Raw genomic sequence first — 20,962 nt, forward strand, 5'->3', positions numbered from 1 at the left:
CATGCCGCCATTCAGTGTTGTAGCAAATGGAATTTCCTGTGGAAAATGGTACGGCGTTCCCTCACTATATTATATTGGTCCAGTGGCTCGTCATAATCCAGATGCAATTTGTTTTGGCAGTTGACTCTATTAACATACTGTTGGAACACGCTGCATGGAATATAAATGACGAGCTTCATTTCAGCAGGGGAGGTGCATTTCTGAATGGGAGTGTAAAATTATGAGGGCTAACTCGTATCACGGGGGTCTGATTCTTTACTTTCCCCCTCTTGTCTGGCTAGCTGCATTATGTTTTTCTCTCTGCCACATTTGTCTGACATGTTTCCATCTAACCTTCCACCCGAGGAATATAAAAAAAAAACGTAATGATTTGACTGAGCTCTACCTTTGTTACCATGCCCTGTTATGGATTTTCCCTCTAGATATCCTTGGGTCATCATCTGATCTCAGTCAGTGGGCTTGGATTCCGCTCAATATGTTCTTACGCTCTGATCTGTTCCTCCCTCCCTCCATCCCACCATCCCTCTTTCCTTCCTACCCCTCCCCTCGTCTTCCCTCTTTCCTCGAATATTTGCTCCGCTCAGATTTGATGAAGGAATTTAATTAGAGCAGCGAGAGAAACAAGAGGGAACGAGAGAGACACGGTGAGGAGGGAAGCGGAGTAATAATGAATGGTCAGTGACCCTGAGCAGACACGAAAAAGATAAGTGTGTTTAAATCAGACCTGGTCGATCGAAAGGAGAGAGGCATATTGAACCTTGTTACTACATCGGATGAGGCTGTATATAGACGTGGTGGTGCACTGACGCTGCAGCATTGTTTCACTTACAGTACAAGTGAAATCACTGATAAACCCACCTGGCTCGATCACATGAGTTGAATAATCTGTAATGTACAGAGGCCCACTGCACCATCATGCACCTTGGATTTATTTTACAGGGGAGCTCAGCTGTGTGCTGTTGTTGAGTGCCAACACCCACCCTACAATCAGGAAAGGGATGTGTGCCACAGAACTGAAAGATTCCCAAGACTTCATTTGGATCTAGGAACAAAGTTTAAGGTTTATATTAGGGTCAATGTACCCAGTGTCCTGTGTCTCCCAGTTCTACATAGGTGCTTCCCCAGCAGTGTGGCCAGCTTTGCCACTTCATTGGTTAAGTGACTTTTCAGCCCTTTAGTGACTTAATTTCACTAAATAGACTAGTGATAAATTTAGCAATCTATTTCCCAAGAAATATAATCAAATATATTGTGTTTGATTTCCATGCATGCTGCGCATCTGCCTACAACATCTCTTAGCGTCCTGTGTTCAAAGATTCCTATGTTCCCTGGATTAGGGTTAGGGTTAGGTGAGATGAACACAATAGGAGGGTTAATATGTGTAAACAGAATATTGAACTGGCCAACACAGGGCCCTGGGAAGTGTTGCAGTGAGTCCCACTGGTTTCTTTATGGACCCACCCTACTTCTGCTGCCTCTGGTCAGCTAACTCGCTGAGAGACACTGCAGCTGTGGCAGCCAAAGAGGTTGGCCTGTTTCCCTGGGAAACAACAGCTCACAATCTGCTGTATGAGCTCTGCTGCTGGCTGTTAGTTTTACAAAACAACTGCAAAAAAAAAAACAAAAACAAAAAAAAAACAGACAACCAACAAATGAATGTTTTGTGCCGACTGTAACATTTTTGCAAAAACTCGTACAATAAAAAGTAACAAGGTGAACATACATGCTGACGTAAGCATTTTGTTTAAAGTACAGACTCACAGAGCTGCTAGCACGGCTGCAGACTCAGACCCTTGTTATATCTGACAGGGTAATCTAAGCTCTCCATTATGTTTTGATGCCAGTGGTCTGCTTCGTGAGGTGGAAGGGCATTTTTTCTCTTAGTTTGCGTGTGTGTGCCGCCTTGAAAATGTGCCACGTGTTCTGATACACAGTATATTGGAACAGCGACATTAACCAATGTGAGGTAATACAGACTCGCAGTGACCCTGCTGTGCTTTTTCAAAACTTCCACCTCTGCAACAGACTTTCACAACACATAATCTATTCACCAGCACCTGATATTATGATATTAATGCTCAGCAGCCTATTCCAGTAACCATTTCTATTCTGTTGCCTCACATGCCCACGTAATTTACTGTATGCCACGACCTGTGATGCTGCTAGAGACGTTTTGATAGCAGACCCCCCCAACATACAAACGCATGCACGCACACACGCACACACACACACACACACACACACACACACACACACACACACACACACACACACACCTGCTAATTGCTATCTTTTTAGTTTCTCACTGTTGCCGTGAAAGGATGAACCCAACACACAAGCGCACGCACCCACACACACACACACACACACACGTATACACACACAGCCTCACACGCGGACAGCGGTTCCTATCTTTTCAGCTCCTCATTGTTGCCGTGGTGAAACATTATTCTGTCTGCACACTTATTCTATAGTCTCCATTCTTTGACCTGACGCTATATAAGCATTCTGTCTTATTCTTATGCCCCCCTTATTCTGATGGTAATTTGACTGCCTGAAAGGACCGGCAGAGGATTGTTCTCTCTCATTCAACAAAATACGGTAAAAAGTCATTCCTGGGATTAAAAAAAGCTCTGCGGTGGATTTCCAGGGCTCTGTTGTCGTCTCCGCAGTTGCCCGTCGGCCCTGCCGTTCATATGCTAATGAGCCAGAGCTTGATTGTTTCCTCATATTTTAATCTCCTGCACGGTGTTGGAGGGGAGGGGAGGGTATGATGGCGGGGGGAGGAGGGGGGCAGATAGGAGGAGTGTGAGTACGAGGAAGAGATGAGATGAGAGGGAAAGCGATGGTGGACCGAGGAAAAGAAGAGAGGGCAGAGGCTGTGGACTGCTGAGGAACGGAGAGGAGGAGAAGCAGGAGGAAGAGGGGGAGGAGAAAGACAAGCATAGGAAGTTATGTAGGGGGAGGAGAAAAAGCAGAATGTTTGACTGGAACAGTGAGGAGATGAGGGGATGAGAGAGGGCAGGGTGATATTATTAATATGCAAGGTGGAGACAATAAGATAAAGAGGGATATAGGCACTGCCCAATTATAAGTTAGAAATATACAGTTAACCTTATGAGGAGACATCCAGAGTTAGTCAGCAGTGACAAAGAACCGGAGCTACGGCTGTAAAAACCCTGCGCTACTCAACATCGCTTCATTTTAAACTTTGAGGGGGAGTCACTAAAGAGCAGCGAAACCTCCCTACTTCCCCTCTCATATAGGTCTGTGTAAAAACCAATCACGAGCCCCGTCTGCCGTTGCTCATCATGCATACTGCAGGCTGGAAACACTGACCAAAGGGCAACGAGAGGAGGAGCGAGAGAGACTTTCTTGAATAAACTAACGTGCCATTTGCATAAATATACATAATAAAAGAGCTTTGTGCAAAAGCTCCTCTTCAATATGCATGTTTTTTTTTTCCTCTTTTAGTAACTCGCATGCTAGAGGTCATGCAATTAAGAAGAGAGAACGTAGCATATGATTTTTTTTTTTTGGGGGGGGGAGTCTACTCAGAGAGGACAAGGGAAAATCTGCAGGGTGGGTTTTTGAAGTATAATGCTGTGGAATGATTTTTCTTGGACGTCACTCAGGAAGGGATTTTTTCTTTATGAGAGAGAGTACGAGGTCAGCCGTTTTGCTGTAGTTAGACTTGTTGGTCGCTGTGGTTGTCGCAGACAGGGAAGGCAGCGGGAATGTGACTTTGACGAGGACGTGAGCCAACATGTGCGTAGTGCATATATTCAACATGGGATATGAGCATTGGCAGACTTATTGCTAGGAAATGTAAGCAAAACCCTTACTTAAATGTCCTTAAAGCCATAATGCCTGTAAGGACATTTAAACTGCAAAAAAAAAAAAAAAAAAACTGGGACTGGTTTCATTACTGGGAGGCATGCTGTGCTACGCTCAGACTTTTTTGGGAGCATTGTTCTTGGCCAGGTATACTTCGCACATACCCGGAATTCATCCACAGCATTTGTTCTGTCTTAGTTAGTAGCAGCAGTGGGCGCCTGTTTTTTGGCACTTGCGTCTCCAGATCTGCAACAGCAGAGGAGGAATGTGTCTTTCACATCTATGTCTATATATGTCTGCGTCTGTGAGTACACCAGTGCAACAACTTGCCTCTTGCGGTATCTATCCACTACAGACTTTCTGTGGACAGGATCAAAATCAAATAAAGCATTTATTGATGGCCATTATCGAGGGCACACATATTCAGAAATCACACTAGTGCCACAGGAGCAACGGTGTTGAGCCACAGCAAAGCAGATATTTGATATTGCTGACATGTTATCAGTCTTACGAGTCCAGAACCTAGAGAGCAGTGAGGCTCATTTCCAGGTTAAAAAAAATCTTTTTATTTGTGTGCTTCAGCGTGGCCTTGTCTCCTTCACCATGGGGAAGGAGACAAGGCCACTCGGCTCCTGCTCGTCCAGATTTTGCTGGGTTAATGGTGTTACTGGTGTGTGAATCCCCTCCTGTACAAATGAGACTTGGGTAGCATTTTATTTTACTGGTCTGGACATGTCCCTGTTTGTAGGTGGTAATTACCCAGCAACTTTATGAACTCTCCTTAAAATTACACCCAAATTACCACAGCTATTATCTCAGAAATGACTGAAAGTTACACCAGTATTATTATTATTTTTTTTTAAAAATGTTCCACTTTCCAAGAAACCTCCAGCTGGTTTCTGCTTAGCTTCTGCTGATCATGTAATTTTAATTTCCAACCAGTTTCTGGCTGACACCACCTCAGCAGCACACTAAACTGAAGTGAGCCATTGCATCTTGATTTGCAATAGTTTCTGCTCAAATTCTGCAGGTCAGTAAATTTAAGTAGATTTTTTTTTTTCAACCATTTACATTCTCGGCAATTTTAACAGTCGGCAATCATCAGTCTCTGCCTGGTTTTTACAGTCGACTGACTTTGATACAAATACACGGAGAAGAACTGTACCAACAATTTTTCTGCAAGTCAAGCTCTATAATGAGTACAAATAAATACACACGTACAGAATTTCCACAAATGTAGATGCAGTTGTTGCACATGCCGATGGGTATTGTCTTTTTCCCCGCAACCCTGCACACAAACACACACACAGCCTTGACCCCAAGAACAATAGCCTTGCAGCCCAACGCTAGATTCAAATCAGTCTCAAGCAAGCTCAACAGTTTGTGTGTAAAGTCACACACACAGTCCGAACCTCCCCTCTCTCTAACCTTCCTGAAAAAAGAAAAAAAAATAGCCACAAGAATTTGCTGAGCGTTTAGCAACGCACCACAGTCTCTCCATCATCCCCTTATCTCCCACCAGGTCAGTCAAGCACCAAGCCCAAACTGGATGTCCTCCTGGGATGTTTGTGCAACTTGTTTATGACAGCCCAAGTGTTGTTGATGCTGTTGTTGCCGATGTTAACAAGAGGGATGGAGAGGTAGGCGGCTGGAACGCGGCGTTCCGCTGGGAAGCAACCTAGACGACCTGATCTTCCGAGGAGAGGTGGGAAGGAGCGGTTTGGGAAGGCGACCGGGAGAGCGATGGTGGGGGGGAGAGGAAGTGAGGGGAGAGGTGAGAGATAAACAAGAGTTCAGGGAGAAGGAAAGTGGAAGTGTATGAGATGTAATGGAAGGTGGATGAAGAGGCAGCATGTGACTGCAAAATAAGAGATCAGCTTTGGTGTAAGTGGCTCTAATGCACCACTAGAACTGAAATGCAGGAACAAAGACTTTATATGGGGAAGAACTGGCAGAATGGGTTTTTATTATGTGAGTCCAGGGAAACATTTTGAAGCAAAAAGACAAGTGATTTCACCAGCAGTATATTTTATGCATGTGTATGTTTGAATACAGTTAAATATACTGCTTTACATTCATTTATATGGTTCCTCTTACCCTAACAATGTCTGCTTTCCATTGAATATAATGGAACTGGATGGCACTCAGCTCTCGGTGCTCAGTGCGCCAGAGATTTACATTTGAAAAAACTCGAGAGAAATGTCTCATTCCAGAATTCCGTTTGTGTTTTTTTTTTTTTTTTTTTTCATTTTGTTTCAACGGATAAGCTGTCCCTCTAAAGCCATGCTGATGTTGTGCTCTCCTGTAGCAGTGTTCTTCTGATGAGAAATTAAATAGGTCACGCAGACTTTATTCTGAAAGGTCAACCCTCTGCATAACTAATTAAAGTGATCTTTTTTCTCCCATTCTGATTGACCTTACAGTGGTCTTAAGTCTAAGCTGATGAAAGTTGCAGACACCCTGGTAAAACACGATATTGCGGTTATTTCTGTCTTAAAAAAAACTAAACGTCTGCACGACCAACTCGCTTAATGGCCTTGAATTACAATAATTACAGCCGTATTAAGCTCAGGGGTATAGTTAAATCTAGTATTACACTTGTAAAATGTACTGGCCGGTGTGGTATGTGTTTGTCCAGTGATAAATAACCCTAATCATAAAGACTGGTGTTTGACATTATTCTAACTGGAGATTTGCACAGGCTGTTTTTGTAACTGCCACAACAAAAAAAAGGTCTTTAAATGTCTTTAATTTCACTTAATGAAACACGCAGACACTCTGTGTAATTGCCCTAAGTCTTATAGCACCTCAATTATCACTACACTTAAGCCTAACCGTTTCTCTGGAATTCCAAGCCGCCCGTGGAACAAACTGGACTTTGAAAAGATTGTATGAAACCGACCCTCAGGTGTGATTTCCCCGGACATGTCGTTTCCCTTCCAGAGACTATATCTCCAGTTTACACATACCTGAGCTTGACACTTGGAAACCTATTGGTATCCTGTATTGGACATCATTAGGCTTGTCTCCCAGAAAGCTATTTATACCTGCGCACAACATTAACCGAACTTGGAACGGGCTCCTCTGCTTTCCCCAAACATAAATACGCCACATTTCCTTCCTTTATCTCCATTATTTGAAACAATTCTTGTCTGTGTGGTGATTGTGAAACCCTGAGGTCGCGCCCTCCGATCAAACAAGGAGTGGACATTTGGCAAATCAAGCTATTTTTGTAAATCAAAAATTATTTGTTGTCTTATTAGGGTTTTCCGACAGAAGCAGTGGCCAGGGCTTTTTTTAGCGGCTGCTTGTGTAATCTCTTAACGGGGTTGTTATATTAGGAGCCGTGTTTCCATTCCGATGTATTCATAAGCTCTTCCTTAAACCCTTCCGCTGCTGTGTTTAGAGGCACGGAGAGTCATAGAGAATCTCAGCGCTGGACCCAAAAATAGCCCGCATTCTTCCCTCTGTGTTTCAGGAAGCATCAGAAGAGGCCGGAACAAGCCGCTCTCCCATGTCCCATCCCTTCTTCCTTTATCCTTTCCCACTCAGTTCTCCTCATCGGCTTTCCCCTCTCTCGCCATCTCTACACTTTCTTCCGCCTCTCTCTCCTGTCTCTTTATCCATCCCTTCACTACCTTTCACCGAAAACTCACCCCTCTCTGGGACTGGGCGCCTCCTCTATTCTCCATCCTTCATGCCATCACTTTCCAGCCCTCCTTCTGTAAATGCAGTTGGACTGAATACAGATCATTTGTATCTTTACCTACATGCTTGCACAAGTGTTGCATCATGTTAAATGCACACTGCCACTGTTGCACTGTTAAACGTGTAAGATAGCAGCAAAATGAATGGAGTAATTGTTGGCTGTAACTATAATCTCACAAGCCATGTTTCAGTCTTACACTCGGTTTGAGTCTGTCTCTCTGCCTGCATTGTATTTCTTGCTGAAACAAATATCACTGTGCATAGATACAACAGCACCGCACTGACACACACACAGCCTCAGTATGCAATAATGAAAATCGCTTTCGCCAAAAATAGCGCAGGAAACCTGACCTTAGCAAGGTCGCTGTACTTTTACCGGAACACTGGAAAGAACTGAGCTGTGGTTGTGTGTGTGTGTGTGTGTGTGTGTGTGTGTGTGTGAGAGTGTGTGCGGGGGGTTAGTTGAAACCCATTTGCAGTGCTTTCCAGGAGCTACTCATTGTTTGGAAAGAAGAGAAGTCTTTAGGGACGTGAGGGGCTATATATAGACTGCACTTGCAAGTGTGTCTGTGCGTCTCATGCATGTGAGCTCAGTTGCAGGCGTCTACGTGTTTGGTGTGTGTTTTCTGTCCTATCTTTGCCCCCCGAAGAAAATAGCTGATGGATTGGAAGACGGTTTACAGAGTGGACTGCATGATGGATGGATCGTACATGGCAAAGTAAACTGAATAACAGTGAGGGGCAAAGTCAAACTGCCTAAAATTGTTTGCGCCACATTCAACGGTGGTGGACACGTGAGTTGTCACCTTTGACTGATAGCAAGCCATTTTGACAACTATGATGAACCCACTATGTCTGGATATAAACTGCACCACCAAGGAGGAATGGTTGGCAGAGAGTTACAAGAGTTTATCGTACTAATGCATTTTCTTTATACAGTGCATGAACGTGTCCTGTTGTCCCTTTTTGACCAAAGCCAACAAAGTTCTGGTTCTGGGCTGGCGCTTGTGCTGGTTTGGACCTTTTTAAGACCCGGTTTGCTTTTCCACAGGCATGAGAGCCGCCGTAGAGTCACATCATTTAGTCACTGTGTATGTCCCAGCATTGCTAGGAACAACTATGGTGGTAAATGTCGTCTCTTCACACCTGTTGCTCCTGGCTTTGCATGGCCAAGCATCCAAACACGACTGGTCCTTGGACCTCTGTCGCTTCGATTCAGTGTCCTTAGTGAGAATCGTTTGTTTATTCTCCCACGGACAAGTCAGAACAAGCTAGTTCTGTGAGCAGTTTTAGTCAGACCTTGGTCATGATAATCCAGCCTCCAGCCCCTACGTGAGCAGTTCTTTTGTTCTAGTCTACTCTAGAATTAGTTCCCTTTGGCTGTCAAACTTCAAATTCCTAGTTCCAGAGTTGGCACTTGCTCCGAAACAACACCTGAACCACCTTGGTCGGAAAGGCTTTTTTTTCCTCCCCTTTTGTTAACCTCTCTTTTTTATTGAACAAAATGATGCCAAGTGAGTAAACAGCCCAGTGCAGAGAACACAGGAAGCAGTTCAGAGAGCTAGCATGGTGAAGGTTGAGACATTATTTGTTGGATTCAGTGATATTATTCATCTGACAAAAGTGTCTGACCAAGGTGCTGGGCCATCACAACCCACGGGAACAGCTTCCAAATGTATTAGCACTGATTCTAACTCTTGGGAGGCATCTGCATTGGTAATTTAGCTTTTATATTTTAGTTTATACATACATATATTTTAAAAAAATACATGATTTACACGGTTTTGTTTCCCTTTCCAGTCAAATATATGCTCATCAGGTAGTCAGCAGCGTGCACATGCACACATGACACCGTGCAGCAATGTTTTGCGGTGTGTTGCCGCTCACAGGCTCTGCCATGCGTGAAATCTACAAAAACCCAGCGACTGTGTTTGCTTTGTGTGACAGTTTGTGTCACTGCCTCTGAGCCTTTTTCCCACTGCGAGAGCTGCTCCACTGTACTAAGTGTGTCAACAATACCAGCTGAGAGGCAGCCTTCAGTCCACACACTCCGAGAGCGGAGTAATCCTTAAAGGAGAGAAACCGGGAGGAGGGGAGGAGGCAGGGAGAAATATGGAGCGAGCGTGCAGGAAGTGGAAGGATGGAGGTGAAAAGAGCAAGAGACTGAGCGATGGTTGAGTCGAATTTGACAGTGAGCGAGAGAGCGAGGAGAGGGGAGAGAAAGCGTGGTTGCCAAAGAGAGAGAGGGAGAATTCAGTGTTTCAAAGGATTTCCCTATCACAGTCTCTGACACATTACATACACAGCTCACTATCGGCCCGACCCTGACAGCTGCACAAATTGGCTGAAAGAGGTTTCCTGGGCAAGGCCTTTGATCAGGTGTGTGTGTGTGTCTGTGTGTGCTGTGTCAGCGAGCGGGAGGAAAGAGAAAGATGTACATTTGTGCATACCTGGACATCTGATGTGTGTGTGAGTGTGTGTGTGTGTGAAAAAGGCCTCTTTTGTGCTTCCAATCATGTTGGTATGAGATGAATGCACACAGATAAGACCGACAGCGTGTGTGTGTGGGTAAATGCTGACAGTCGGGCTATGCTTTTGTGTGTGTGTGTGTATATTGCATGACGGGCATTGTGTCTGTAAGCATGCCATGTGTGAAATGTGTCTTATCTGAGGCATGTTATGGCTTTCATTCAGGTGATCCTTCTCTTTGGAATGAAGCCCCGGTTATCTTATTTTGAATCTGACACTTCCCTTCAAACATGTCTCCGTGTTTTTTCAGAGGTGGTCGGTAAACAAACCCATTGTTAAAAGGCTCGTATCGAATCAGCCCTCGGCGCAGTTCAGGCTTTGAAGCCGTGAGGTTTTCATTATCATGATCACAGACGCCACATGAAACGCACACGCCTCTCGGTGCATGTCCCACACCACTGGGCACTGAGCGGCTCCTCTGGAGGAGTTTTGAGTTGGATCCTTTGCTCAGCTTGTCTGTTTTCTAACAAATAAAAATCTGTTTTTAATAAGAATTCAGTTGCGGGATTTGAACGGTTACCTCTTCTTGCCATTACTTACGCTAATTATATGGACACATTGCAACTATTTTCTCAAGAAATGCTGGTATCTTTAAGAAAACGCAAGCAGCATGGCTACAGGAATGCTCCTCTGGGGACCATGAATGAGCACCAAGCTGGATAGTAATACTCTTCCCCTAGCAAGATGATATATTTCGTTCTTTTAGCTCAGAGCAGTACAAGCTCACAGTGCGGCTAGTGCGGCTCACAGCACTTGGCGAAGGGGGGCTGCATTAGTAGGGCACGTTCTTAAAGGTACAGATTGGTATGATCCAGGAAGTCCAGTTGGAGTAACAGATCAATGTGCTTAAGTAAGTCACAGTCGGGGTGCTGAGAGGTCAGTCTATATAATGATGTTAGAGTGCAGTGAGTGACATTCATGCTTCTTCTAAAAATTTGAAGTGACGGGATTACTTATATTAATAGTTGCGAAACACCGACATACTTCAGGTCAAAGCAGCTACAGCCACTGCAGACAACAACAGTGAGGAGATGAGGAGCAAGAGAAATCTCCCAGAATTCATGAAAAAATCTCTCAATTCTTTTGTTGTTGAGTTAGGAGTAAACTGAAACTGATGCTGTCTATGACAAAATGCCTTAATGTCACTTTCAACAAAGACTGCAGTCTGCAGTATAGTTCATACAATAGGCTGGTAAAACAGAGAATTGTCAGGTAACGTTCGCCTTCACTGTCAAATAAAGTTTAATATCATATGGACGATCAATTGACATTTTTCATAATGCCTTGTGTTAGGACATGCTGCCAGCACCTCTACTTCCAGAGATGTAAAGAAAATCCCATATTGATTTATCAGCTGATATGCACATATTATTTGCACTGATCCATAAAATGTAATTATCAGAATATATCCTTTGGGCTCCAAACTAAATGGAACATGGCATCCACATTACAGAGTGATCTACAGAGCAGGAATACCTGTTTGCATGTATTTGATTCATTTGGTGGATGAAGTCAGGTTGTGTTGCTTGTGAAAGTTGAGCCAGGCTCAGCTTGCAACCCAGCGTTTCGTTTTGCTGGACCCCTGGGCGTTGGTACCCCCACATCGCTGATCGACTGCCTCCGCTTAAAGGAATGAGAGCACTGCCTTTTTCTATGCAGGAAAAAAAAAAAGCTCAGACTTGTTTGTACACAGATGACAGAGAAAGCGACAGTTATGGCTGCAACAGATTAACAAATGACGATGCGTCTTGATATGTACTGTTAATTGGTGAATGTTTATTGAGAGTAGTTTGGTCTATAAAATGTTGGCAAACAGTGAAAGATGCCAATCACAAACTGACGGAGCAGAAGATTATTTATATTTTCAAATGTTTTGCTTTATCAGACCAGCTGTTCAAAAGCCAAAGATATTCAGGTTGCAGTGATTTATTTCAAAGAAAGCAGCACGGTTTTATACACACACACCTGAGAAACTGAAACTAACAAAATGATTGGAGTCTTGGCAGTTGTTGGTTTCAACACATTTGTATTGTCGGTAGCTTTCAGATCCAGAGACATTGTTGTCACAGTCAGCAGAGTACCGGGAGATAATTTTGTAAATAAAATACCAAACTGCGAATGTCAGGTTTTTTACGAGACACTCGCAACACAGAGTAGGATTTGTCACGGCCATTAAAATGAAGTGTTGCCCAGTGTAGGCTTTTTTTTTTTTTTTTTTCCATCTCTGTACTTTGTCATGTTATTGTTGCGATATATAGGCTCATTCTGGACTGTTAGTGTAAGGCACTGGCCTGTAAATGACGCATCTCCACAGGCACCATCCCCATTTGTGTGTCTGCCGTGCGTGTGTTGAGTCCTGTTAGCGCAGACTGCCAGTCGAGGGAAGTACAGGTAATGGATTAATATCAGAGCCGGCTCGGGCTCCACGTCGCCGTGTGGTGACAGCCTGTCATTATCGCAAACACAGACTCACACGCACTTGTTAGCATTTTCTGTACGGTGCACATACATCCCCTGTGAATACTGTATACATCGAAGCACACATGCTTCTCCTCTCACCTGTCTCCCTCCCTCCACTGTCTCACCATGTCTCCCTCACTTGTCATTGTGACACACACTAGAACTGGCCGGTGATCATCTCAAACTGCAGCAGGTTCTTGAACCACTTCCCCACATTCCCCAGTGCTGAGACCAGGTTACTTTGTCGAGCCGGTGTGGCCGCTTTGCCCCAAAACATCAAGGAAGCAGACAGAGTTTTTGGAACGCTGTTGTCGTATGACCCATCTGGCTTGTTTGCTAACTCCAAATTTAACCTAATAATTTGCCTGAGAGCGAGGGGTAGTGAAGGGTGGGCGTGCACGCCGAAACCATCGGTTCCCACGATCATTAATCTTTGCTCTGCCCTTCCTCCCTGCCAGAAGTGGTCATCTAATTAAGTCATTTAGTCAGCATTGAGCTGTGTAATTGGACAGTGCAGGCTGATAGGAAACGTTTGAGTATGTTAAGGGTGATAAAGGGTGTGGGCCTGGATTAAACACTTGATTGTTGGCCTGGTTTGCGTACCCATAATGTGATACTTCACAGAAACCTCTTAAAGCCCAGTAAATGTGCCCAGTGTGGTCTTGTGCTGTTTCAGAAATAGTTGACGTTACCTTGAAATAGGAAGATCACTGGTATCAAGACAGTGATGTTTGATTCAAGCCGACTGCATCTTATCTTTTTGATCCAAGTCCCCTTGCAAAAGAAAACAAGTTAAATGACAGTTTAGGATTCACTTTTAGAATAAATGGCCTGTCAAGACGGCCGATGCAGATTTTACTGTATGTGATTCCCAAATGCATACACTGGTGACAAGCCGCACACTCAGCAGCTTCTGCCCGTCAACACTTGACTCCCACTCTCACTTTGGGGTCTCGACCACTCTGCTGGCATTTAACCAACAGCTGGCGGTTGCATAGTAACTTTATCTAGCGTACTGCAGTGTGTAGATGTTAATTAAAGTTGAAGTTTCACGGTGCCGCTGGCTCTGAAAAATGATGACACAATCCCTGAAACGAAAGCTCACCATCTTGTTTTGAACTGCGAATCAAAAGGCTCAGGTTTAGCCAGTTTAAAGATACGTTCCACCGCACATTTGCTCCGCGAGTGGTCTACATACGTCACATATTGCACTGAAAGCGCCACAGCGGGTCACATAATGAAACTGGCTAAATTGTCGATAGCGCTAACTTAAAATTTCGCAGCCGCTAGGATGCAGCACTATGTGATATTGATATTTGATACATGCAAAATACTTATAGGCAAGTCTCCCCACTCAGCAGCCATCTTGGCAGTGGCCATGTGCAGTTATTTCAGGCTACAAAGACCAGGCCCATATCCAAATTATTGTGGAGAGAGCCAAGACATCACAAATACGACAAAAAAACGCTTTATAACCTGAAAAACATTTAAAAGGCGTTTCCCTGCAGATTTTACTTCTACCACGCATGTAGAAGTTTCAAGACATTTACTTATTTTACATTTAAAAATGCTAGCGTTTAACAGCAATTTTTAATTTCTTTTGATGGACATCAGTGTGATATCCTTCCCCTCTGTGCTTTTTAGAGGTCCGTCTACATCTGCAGGTTGAAACTGCGGCGAATCTCAACCTTGCGCTGCTGTCAGTGCATCAACACGATTGGCTGGATATGTTTCCTGTTTCGGCAACACCCAATCAAGCAGATGATTGGGTGGGACATGTGCCATCTCCTGCATCAGTGATGTCTCTATTCGAAAAAATGCTTCTCAGTTGTTTGTATCCTCTCTCATAACATCTCTGATACATGTTCCCGTAGAAAGACTCGGCCTCATAATGCACTGTACTAATTACACACATCCTGCTTCCCTAATTTGATGTGCTTCCTGTTGGTGAAGGAAGAGATTATGCAAAAGGGTGTGAGTGCAGTAGGATGATGTTCTGTGTGATGGTTAGGACTGAGTGGCAGAACCCTTTGTGACAGCGCTGCAGATGTGATTATTATGGCACAGTAAAAAAAAGCAAAGAAAGATCGTGTTCTGACCTTTAGTGACCTTTTCCTTTTTCCCTCTTTGTCTCCACAGCAGTCCTATGCTCCTCCCCCTCAGCCCATGGCTCCGCCCAGCCCCGGCACCACAGGAGGAGGAGGAGGTGGTGGAGGTGGAGGAGGAGGTGGTCATGGAGGAGGGCTAGTGGAGCAGCTTAGTAAGACCAACCTGTACATCAGAGGCCTGCCGCCGGCCACCACCGACCAGGACCTCATCAAACTCTGCCAGCCGTGAGTTCTATTCCGCTCCACTCTGCTCAACTTTATCTGACCCCCGCGCCCGCTCTGCGGATGCATCCGTCAGTGCCGCTGAGCTCCATTCACTCCTGTGCCCCGTTCAGTTCAGCCTGCGGTAATTAGTTTTGCGTGAGTCCAGCAGCAGCTTATAACGAGTATCAACAGTTTGCTCTTGACCTCTGTGTCCCTCCCCTGTGCTTCCTCAGAGGAAAAAACACAACCCAGCTGGGCCTAACCCATCCGCTCCGTTCAGCACTCGGGTCATTGACACACGCATGCTGCACAAGGACAGAAACACATACACTACATCCTTTTTATCCCTCAACTTAGGACATTGACCCCTCAGTCTCTTCCAGATATGCCAACCGTCTGAGGCATGGCAATGATAATAAAACAAATTTATAATAATAACAAATTTGTCTGAATAGAAATGTAGTTTTCACTTAAAACGTGCGCTCTTTGTGTAGCAAAGGGAAGGACAGGAAAAAAACCCTTTTCTCTGAGGTAGGTTGTTATATTGACACTCACAAATTCTCCTCGCTTAAACAGCCTGGGTAAAAAAAAAAACAAAAAACTACATGTCATAAGGCTATTTTTTTGTGCCGAGCAGCAGACGTAACTAAAGAGTGGGCTAATTAGCCTGCTGCCAAATGAAACAAAGAGGCCAGAATGAGGTTTCTAAGCAAACATTGCAATCAGCCCATGAGCCACCAGTTGAATACGTCTGCTCTAAACATTTCATCTGATCCGGAGGATTGTTGTTGGAGCTAATGAAGACGACACGCTCATCGTTCACCAGCAGCTATGTCACCGTTGATGGGATGCAAATTCAGAGCGATTTCTTTAATTGAAAGGCAGCTGTCTCAGCAATGGGTTATTGGTTAAACATTAATTATATATGAAATATGTTGGACATTTTTAGTCCATTAGAAAACAGTTTTTTGCCACTGATATGAGTTATGTTGGGTGTAAAATCAGAAAAAGCTACACTGTGAGTTAAAAGAAGAGATAAATAACACAAAGTTAAAGAACTGGCCAGACAAAATCCAACCCATATCGAGGCTCCAACATTGCAAGTATGATCATGTTAATTTGATCAAATGTTTTTTGAAACTGCAAATAACTCATACCGGCATTTTACTTTGAAACTTTTGATGTGTATGTGTTTGTAAATTGTCACAAGATCCTTTCGATGAATTTGTCTCTGCTCCTGATTGTTGGTTAGCGAATTCTTGATGCCCAAGTTTAAACGAATTCTGATCTGTCGCTTATTTTCACCCTCTCATCAGTTGTCACACACAGTTTGTGCTGCAAATGTCCCAGTGCTCCCTTTTAAAAAAAAACACAGTAAACATTGAGATTGAAAGTTTACTTTTAACTTTGGAAACGGTATTTGACAAAAACAGTCCCACAGCAAGATCCACCTGACAGGCGTTCTGTTGTGCTGCTTTCAGTCGTTTAAATCGGCCTTCCTTAGCAGATTGAGTTGATAAAATTTTTTAAAATAGAAATGTCTCGTAGTTGTTCCTCTCATTAGTTTTTAGTGATCACAGTGGATATAAACAGGATATCTGACATGTGGTATGTTTGCATGAAACGTAACTTAGTGAGACTTTCAACCGAAACTATGAGCAATGCAGTGTTTACACATCTTACCACACTGGACCGATTGTGTTCACTTGAATATCAGCACTCAGCTTGGATAGGAATTGCTGGTAAAAATACTTCACTGACACCTTTTAATAACATTCCTAGCAGCGGTGTGGAAACCACTTTTACACCACAGGGTGTGAGCAGATCAGTGCCAATGACGCATTTCCGCTAACATGCTGATATGACACTAGAAGGAGAGCCTACTCCCACAGAAACACAGCTGAGCGCACCTCCTCTCCTTGGTGAATGATGTGGCTGTCCTGATGGTTCCCTGACTGTAGCGACTTCATCCTGTTCTCGCCCTCGACGCTAAAAGCCGAACCTACATTTCACGGTCAATTGTCCCCGTGTGAGCAAGCAAAGTCGACGCAGAATGTAATGCAAACGATAAAGCAGCGCGCCAGGAGAGGGTCTTGTTTGCTTACAGCTATTACCTGCTGTTATCAAACGTGTATGTGGAGAATGATATGTGGAGCTCGGTAATTAGCAGGAGAGGGTCTTAAATTATCACATAAACATCTCTAATTGATCCAATGGTTTTTCGGTTAAAGAAGGAGGCAGAGATGGAGACCATCACACACACACACACACACACACACACACACACACACACACACACACACACACACTCACCATACCTTGCCCTTCTGCGTGTCAGCTGCAGTTCAAGCCCGTTGTATTTCAGCTTAGCCCTTGAGGCGTTCTGGAGAAACAGGGTGAAAAATGGGGGCCAATAAAAGTTTCATTAGAGGCCCAGTCAGTGTGCCAAGTGGCCAGTAACATTTAGGAAAGGTCAGCTGGGGAGAGCGGGAGAGAGACGGGGGTTGGGGTGGTGTGGGGGCTGCTGTGTGTGCTGTTGGGCAGCAGTCTTAGCCTTGGGTTTCCAGATCTCTCCGGATTTCCGAAATAGACTGAGTAGCAGTATCCTGTCACTCACCGACACGACATAGATGCATGTGCGCGCACAAACGCACACACAAACAGGCATCTCATTCATGCACACAGTGACAATGAATAACGGAAGGACAGTCCCTCGACACAGACACACACACACAGGCACACACACATATGCACACACTCTTTCAAATCAATGTCATCCTCATCTTTATTGTTACCAAGCGTGGCTTTTCTTTTTTTTTTTTTTTTTTATGTGTGCCAGCCCACCCACCGGCACCATCCTCTCTCTTCCCATTCTGTCACACTCCTCATTTCCTCCCTCCACCCATTCCCCAACCCCTCCCTCCCTCCGTCCCTCCATCCATCCCTCACCCCTCTTTCCCTCCCTTTTTCTGTCTCTGTGCCAGTTCTCAGAGTGTCAGTGAAAAGTGCTGTTGTCAGCTGACATTTCCAATCACTCCCCCGGTCGCCCAAACTATGGACACACTTTTAACGTCTGGGGACAGAGCAGAACGTGAGCGGAATCCAAAGCAGAGCACAAGGGCAATTTCTCTCTCTCTCTCTCTCTCTCTTTCTCTCTCTCTCTCTCTCTCTTGCTCACACTTGTTGTCTTTCTGCCTCTCTGTCACGCTTTCCCTAGATTCAACTCTATCTATCTATCTATCTATCTATCTATCTATCTATCTATCTATCTATCTATCTATCTATCTATCTATCTATCTATCTATCTATCTATCTATCTATCTATCTATCATCCACCCATCCATCCATCCATCCATTCATCCACCCACCCATCTATCCATCCCCCTGGTTAAATGAAGGGGACAGATGAGCATTAACCACTCAAAGCCACTTCTGAGAAATCACCGAAGAAGAATGTGAAATGCTGAATGAGTTCACAATCGCTCATTAATCAGCAGCAGCCGAGTTACAAATTCTAAAGTCGTTCTAAAATAAATCTCAGTATGGCTCATTTGAATTTGAAAAGCTTTGCCCGAATGTGCTTGATGTTTTGGCAGCGGCTGATTTATATGAAACCTGAATCCTCCGCATAGCGCTCTGTCCCGAAATGTATCATCTGATATTCCAGAGACAGATCCCACCTTTAATCGTCTCACTGTTTAATGGACAAGAATGTATTTGAGTGATGTTTCCTCAACATTTCGCTTGCAGCACTAATTGATGGTAGGCGTCTGCTTATTCTACAGAATAAAAAGTTTACTCAGAAAGTTTACTCAGATTTCCTTTATCGACGTCCCCCAAAAAATATGAAGCTGGAAAATCAGTATCAGCCAGCAGGCAAATGAAAAGTAAGTGTACTCTGATTATTATATCAGTGACAAAACCAGTTTGACAGTTTGAAACAGTAGCCACACAAAACAATCTCACCTCAAGTTCTGTTTAGTAGCTAGGGGTGGGCGATAGGGCCTAAAAATTCAATCACCGATTTTTTTTACACCAAACTTGATTTTCAATTTGAATAGTTTTTTTTTTCCTTCTTAAAAACTGTAAATGACAAAGAAATTATTAAAAGCATTGCTTTAATTTTAATGCTTTTATTGCCCTGCCATTTGAGACAGTACACCTTCAAACTCATTTAAAAAAAAAAAAAAAAAAGTGTCCCTTTTTGATAAATGCTTTTGTCCCGTAGCACATATATGGGGTCGAATGTTTTCAGCATGTGGATGAACCTTCCATTGTATATACAGGCACCATATCTTTAACGATATGCAACGTGACTGCATCCGTAAAAGCTGTCCACCGAGCCGCTTTCCTCTCATAAGGGACACAATGATTAAATGATTCCGCTAATGTTGGCTACTTTTTAGCGGGTGTTTGTGGGCTGCCGCAGTCTTGTGCATCTCGTAATGAACAACAAGTGTCCCACTCTGATACTTGCATCTGTTTGAGAGGCTGAAATGAATGAGTCGGTCCACTGCCTTTAGTTGCAACAGCCTTTAAACAAACTTTGCAGCGGACCGTGGTTTTTTTCAGGTCTGACTCTACAAAACCAAACGAGACAGTGCCTTTTTAGGAACAAGCTCTCAGCTTGCTACCGTGTTGTTGTGTTTGTTTCTTTGTGGAAAGCAAATGCAGGTGGAGGGTGGAGCCCACTATTAACTACACGAGCCCATGGGGACCGGGTTAAAGAGAAAATCGACTTTATTTTTTTTAAAATTGTCCTAAACCTCAAACTCGAATTAATCGATTTTACCGATTTATTGCCCAGCCCTAATAGTGGCTGTGGTGGAGTTGGCCCGTTGTCATGGTATTATACATATGTATACATTTTATGAACCCTTAAAATTGAAATTAAAAAACCCTCTTTTTTGTGTAAAAGCACATGTTTTGCATCGTTTTGGCCGATTGTTCAAATTAATCCTGTAAAGGCACTTTTTTGAAACCTGGTCTCAGGGTGAAAATAATCTGAAAACGCCACCCTTTCTTTCTCATTTGGACAGCGAATCCACACACTTTGTGTATCGATGACGCCATCGCCCCATCCCTCGACCTCTAGCCTTCAACCTCGATGTCTCATAACAACAACAGCAACAATGGTGGACTACATGCCTGTGTTTGTGCCACAGAAGATACTGAGCCATTTTAGATCCACTGCGAAGGGCTTTCTCCTTCTACTGTCTGTTTGTATACAGTGCGCAAGCTTTATGCACATGCTCTGTCTCTTCTTTTCCATTTTTGTTGCATTTCAAGTGCCACCTCTAGGCCTGGAATGTGAACTACAGCGTGTTGAGTCATTTTTTGGACGCAAAGATTCTTGAAACGATGCCAAGGAAGACGGTGGAAAAAAAGATTGTTTTAGTACGTGTGGACACGGCCTTGGACCTATCCTATGCTCCGGTAAACTAATCTATTCTGGGATACATCCAACTTAATTCTGTGAAAAAAGAATGCTAGCACTGCTGACATTGTCTGGTGCAACAGATAGTTTGCATGTGCCCACACAGTCCTGAGCAGGGTACTAATCATCCCAAATAGGAGATATCACCTGTGTAGGTGTACCACAGACATGTCATTACTGATGTTCTCTGCTGCTCTGATTATGTAGGATGTTACAAGGAATGCACCTAACTAGAGGAATGAATTGCAAATCAGCAGAGTGAAGCTGCCGGTGTGCCCATCAGAAGTGCTTGTTAGATGATCTGATAACTTGAGAAACCTCTTCCCGTTGAAAAAAAAAAAAAAAAAACCTTCCCAACATTAGAATTAGGGAGGCCTGCATTCAGCGATTTCTGTAACTTTTCTGAATCTGATGAGCCAACATTAAAGTCTGCTTCAAACACTGGCCAGCTGTTTGGAGGTGAGGAGGGTTTTGAAGTTTTCACTCTAAGCTCCCTTTTTTCATCTGTCACTCCCCCCCCCCATCACCTTTTTTTTTTTTTTTTTTGCTTACGGCCAAGTGCATCACTGTGAATGCCTTCCAGGAGAGACTGTCAAAAAGCATGCTCGCTTTTCTCCGTTTGAACCAGCACTGAGCATTCCCCCTCTCTTTGACGACTGGCTTTTTCATGCCTCAGCCG

General features: G+C 43.9%; 1 protein-coding gene across 2 annotated transcripts in view; it reads left to right on the top strand.

Moving 5' to 3' along the window:
• Nucleotides 1-20,962, top strand: part of LOC119006498 (RNA-binding motif, single-stranded-interacting protein 3-like) — a 132,580-nt gene that overhangs the window by 22,360 nt on the left and 89,258 nt on the right. For both annotated transcript variants that reach the window (XM_037075253.1, XM_037075254.1), the window contains exon 2: nt 14,674-14,867. In XM_037075253.1, coding sequence (XP_036931148.1) covers nt 14,674-14,867 — 194 coding nt within the window. The remainder of the gene's footprint in view (nt 1-14,673; nt 14,868-20,962) is intronic.

The sequence above is a fragment of the Acanthopagrus latus genome, chromosome 17 (assembly GCF_904848185.1).
Source record: "Acanthopagrus latus isolate v.2019 chromosome 17, fAcaLat1.1, whole genome shotgun sequence".
Taxonomy (NCBI): Eukaryota; Metazoa; Chordata; class Actinopteri; order Spariformes; family Sparidae; genus Acanthopagrus; species Acanthopagrus latus.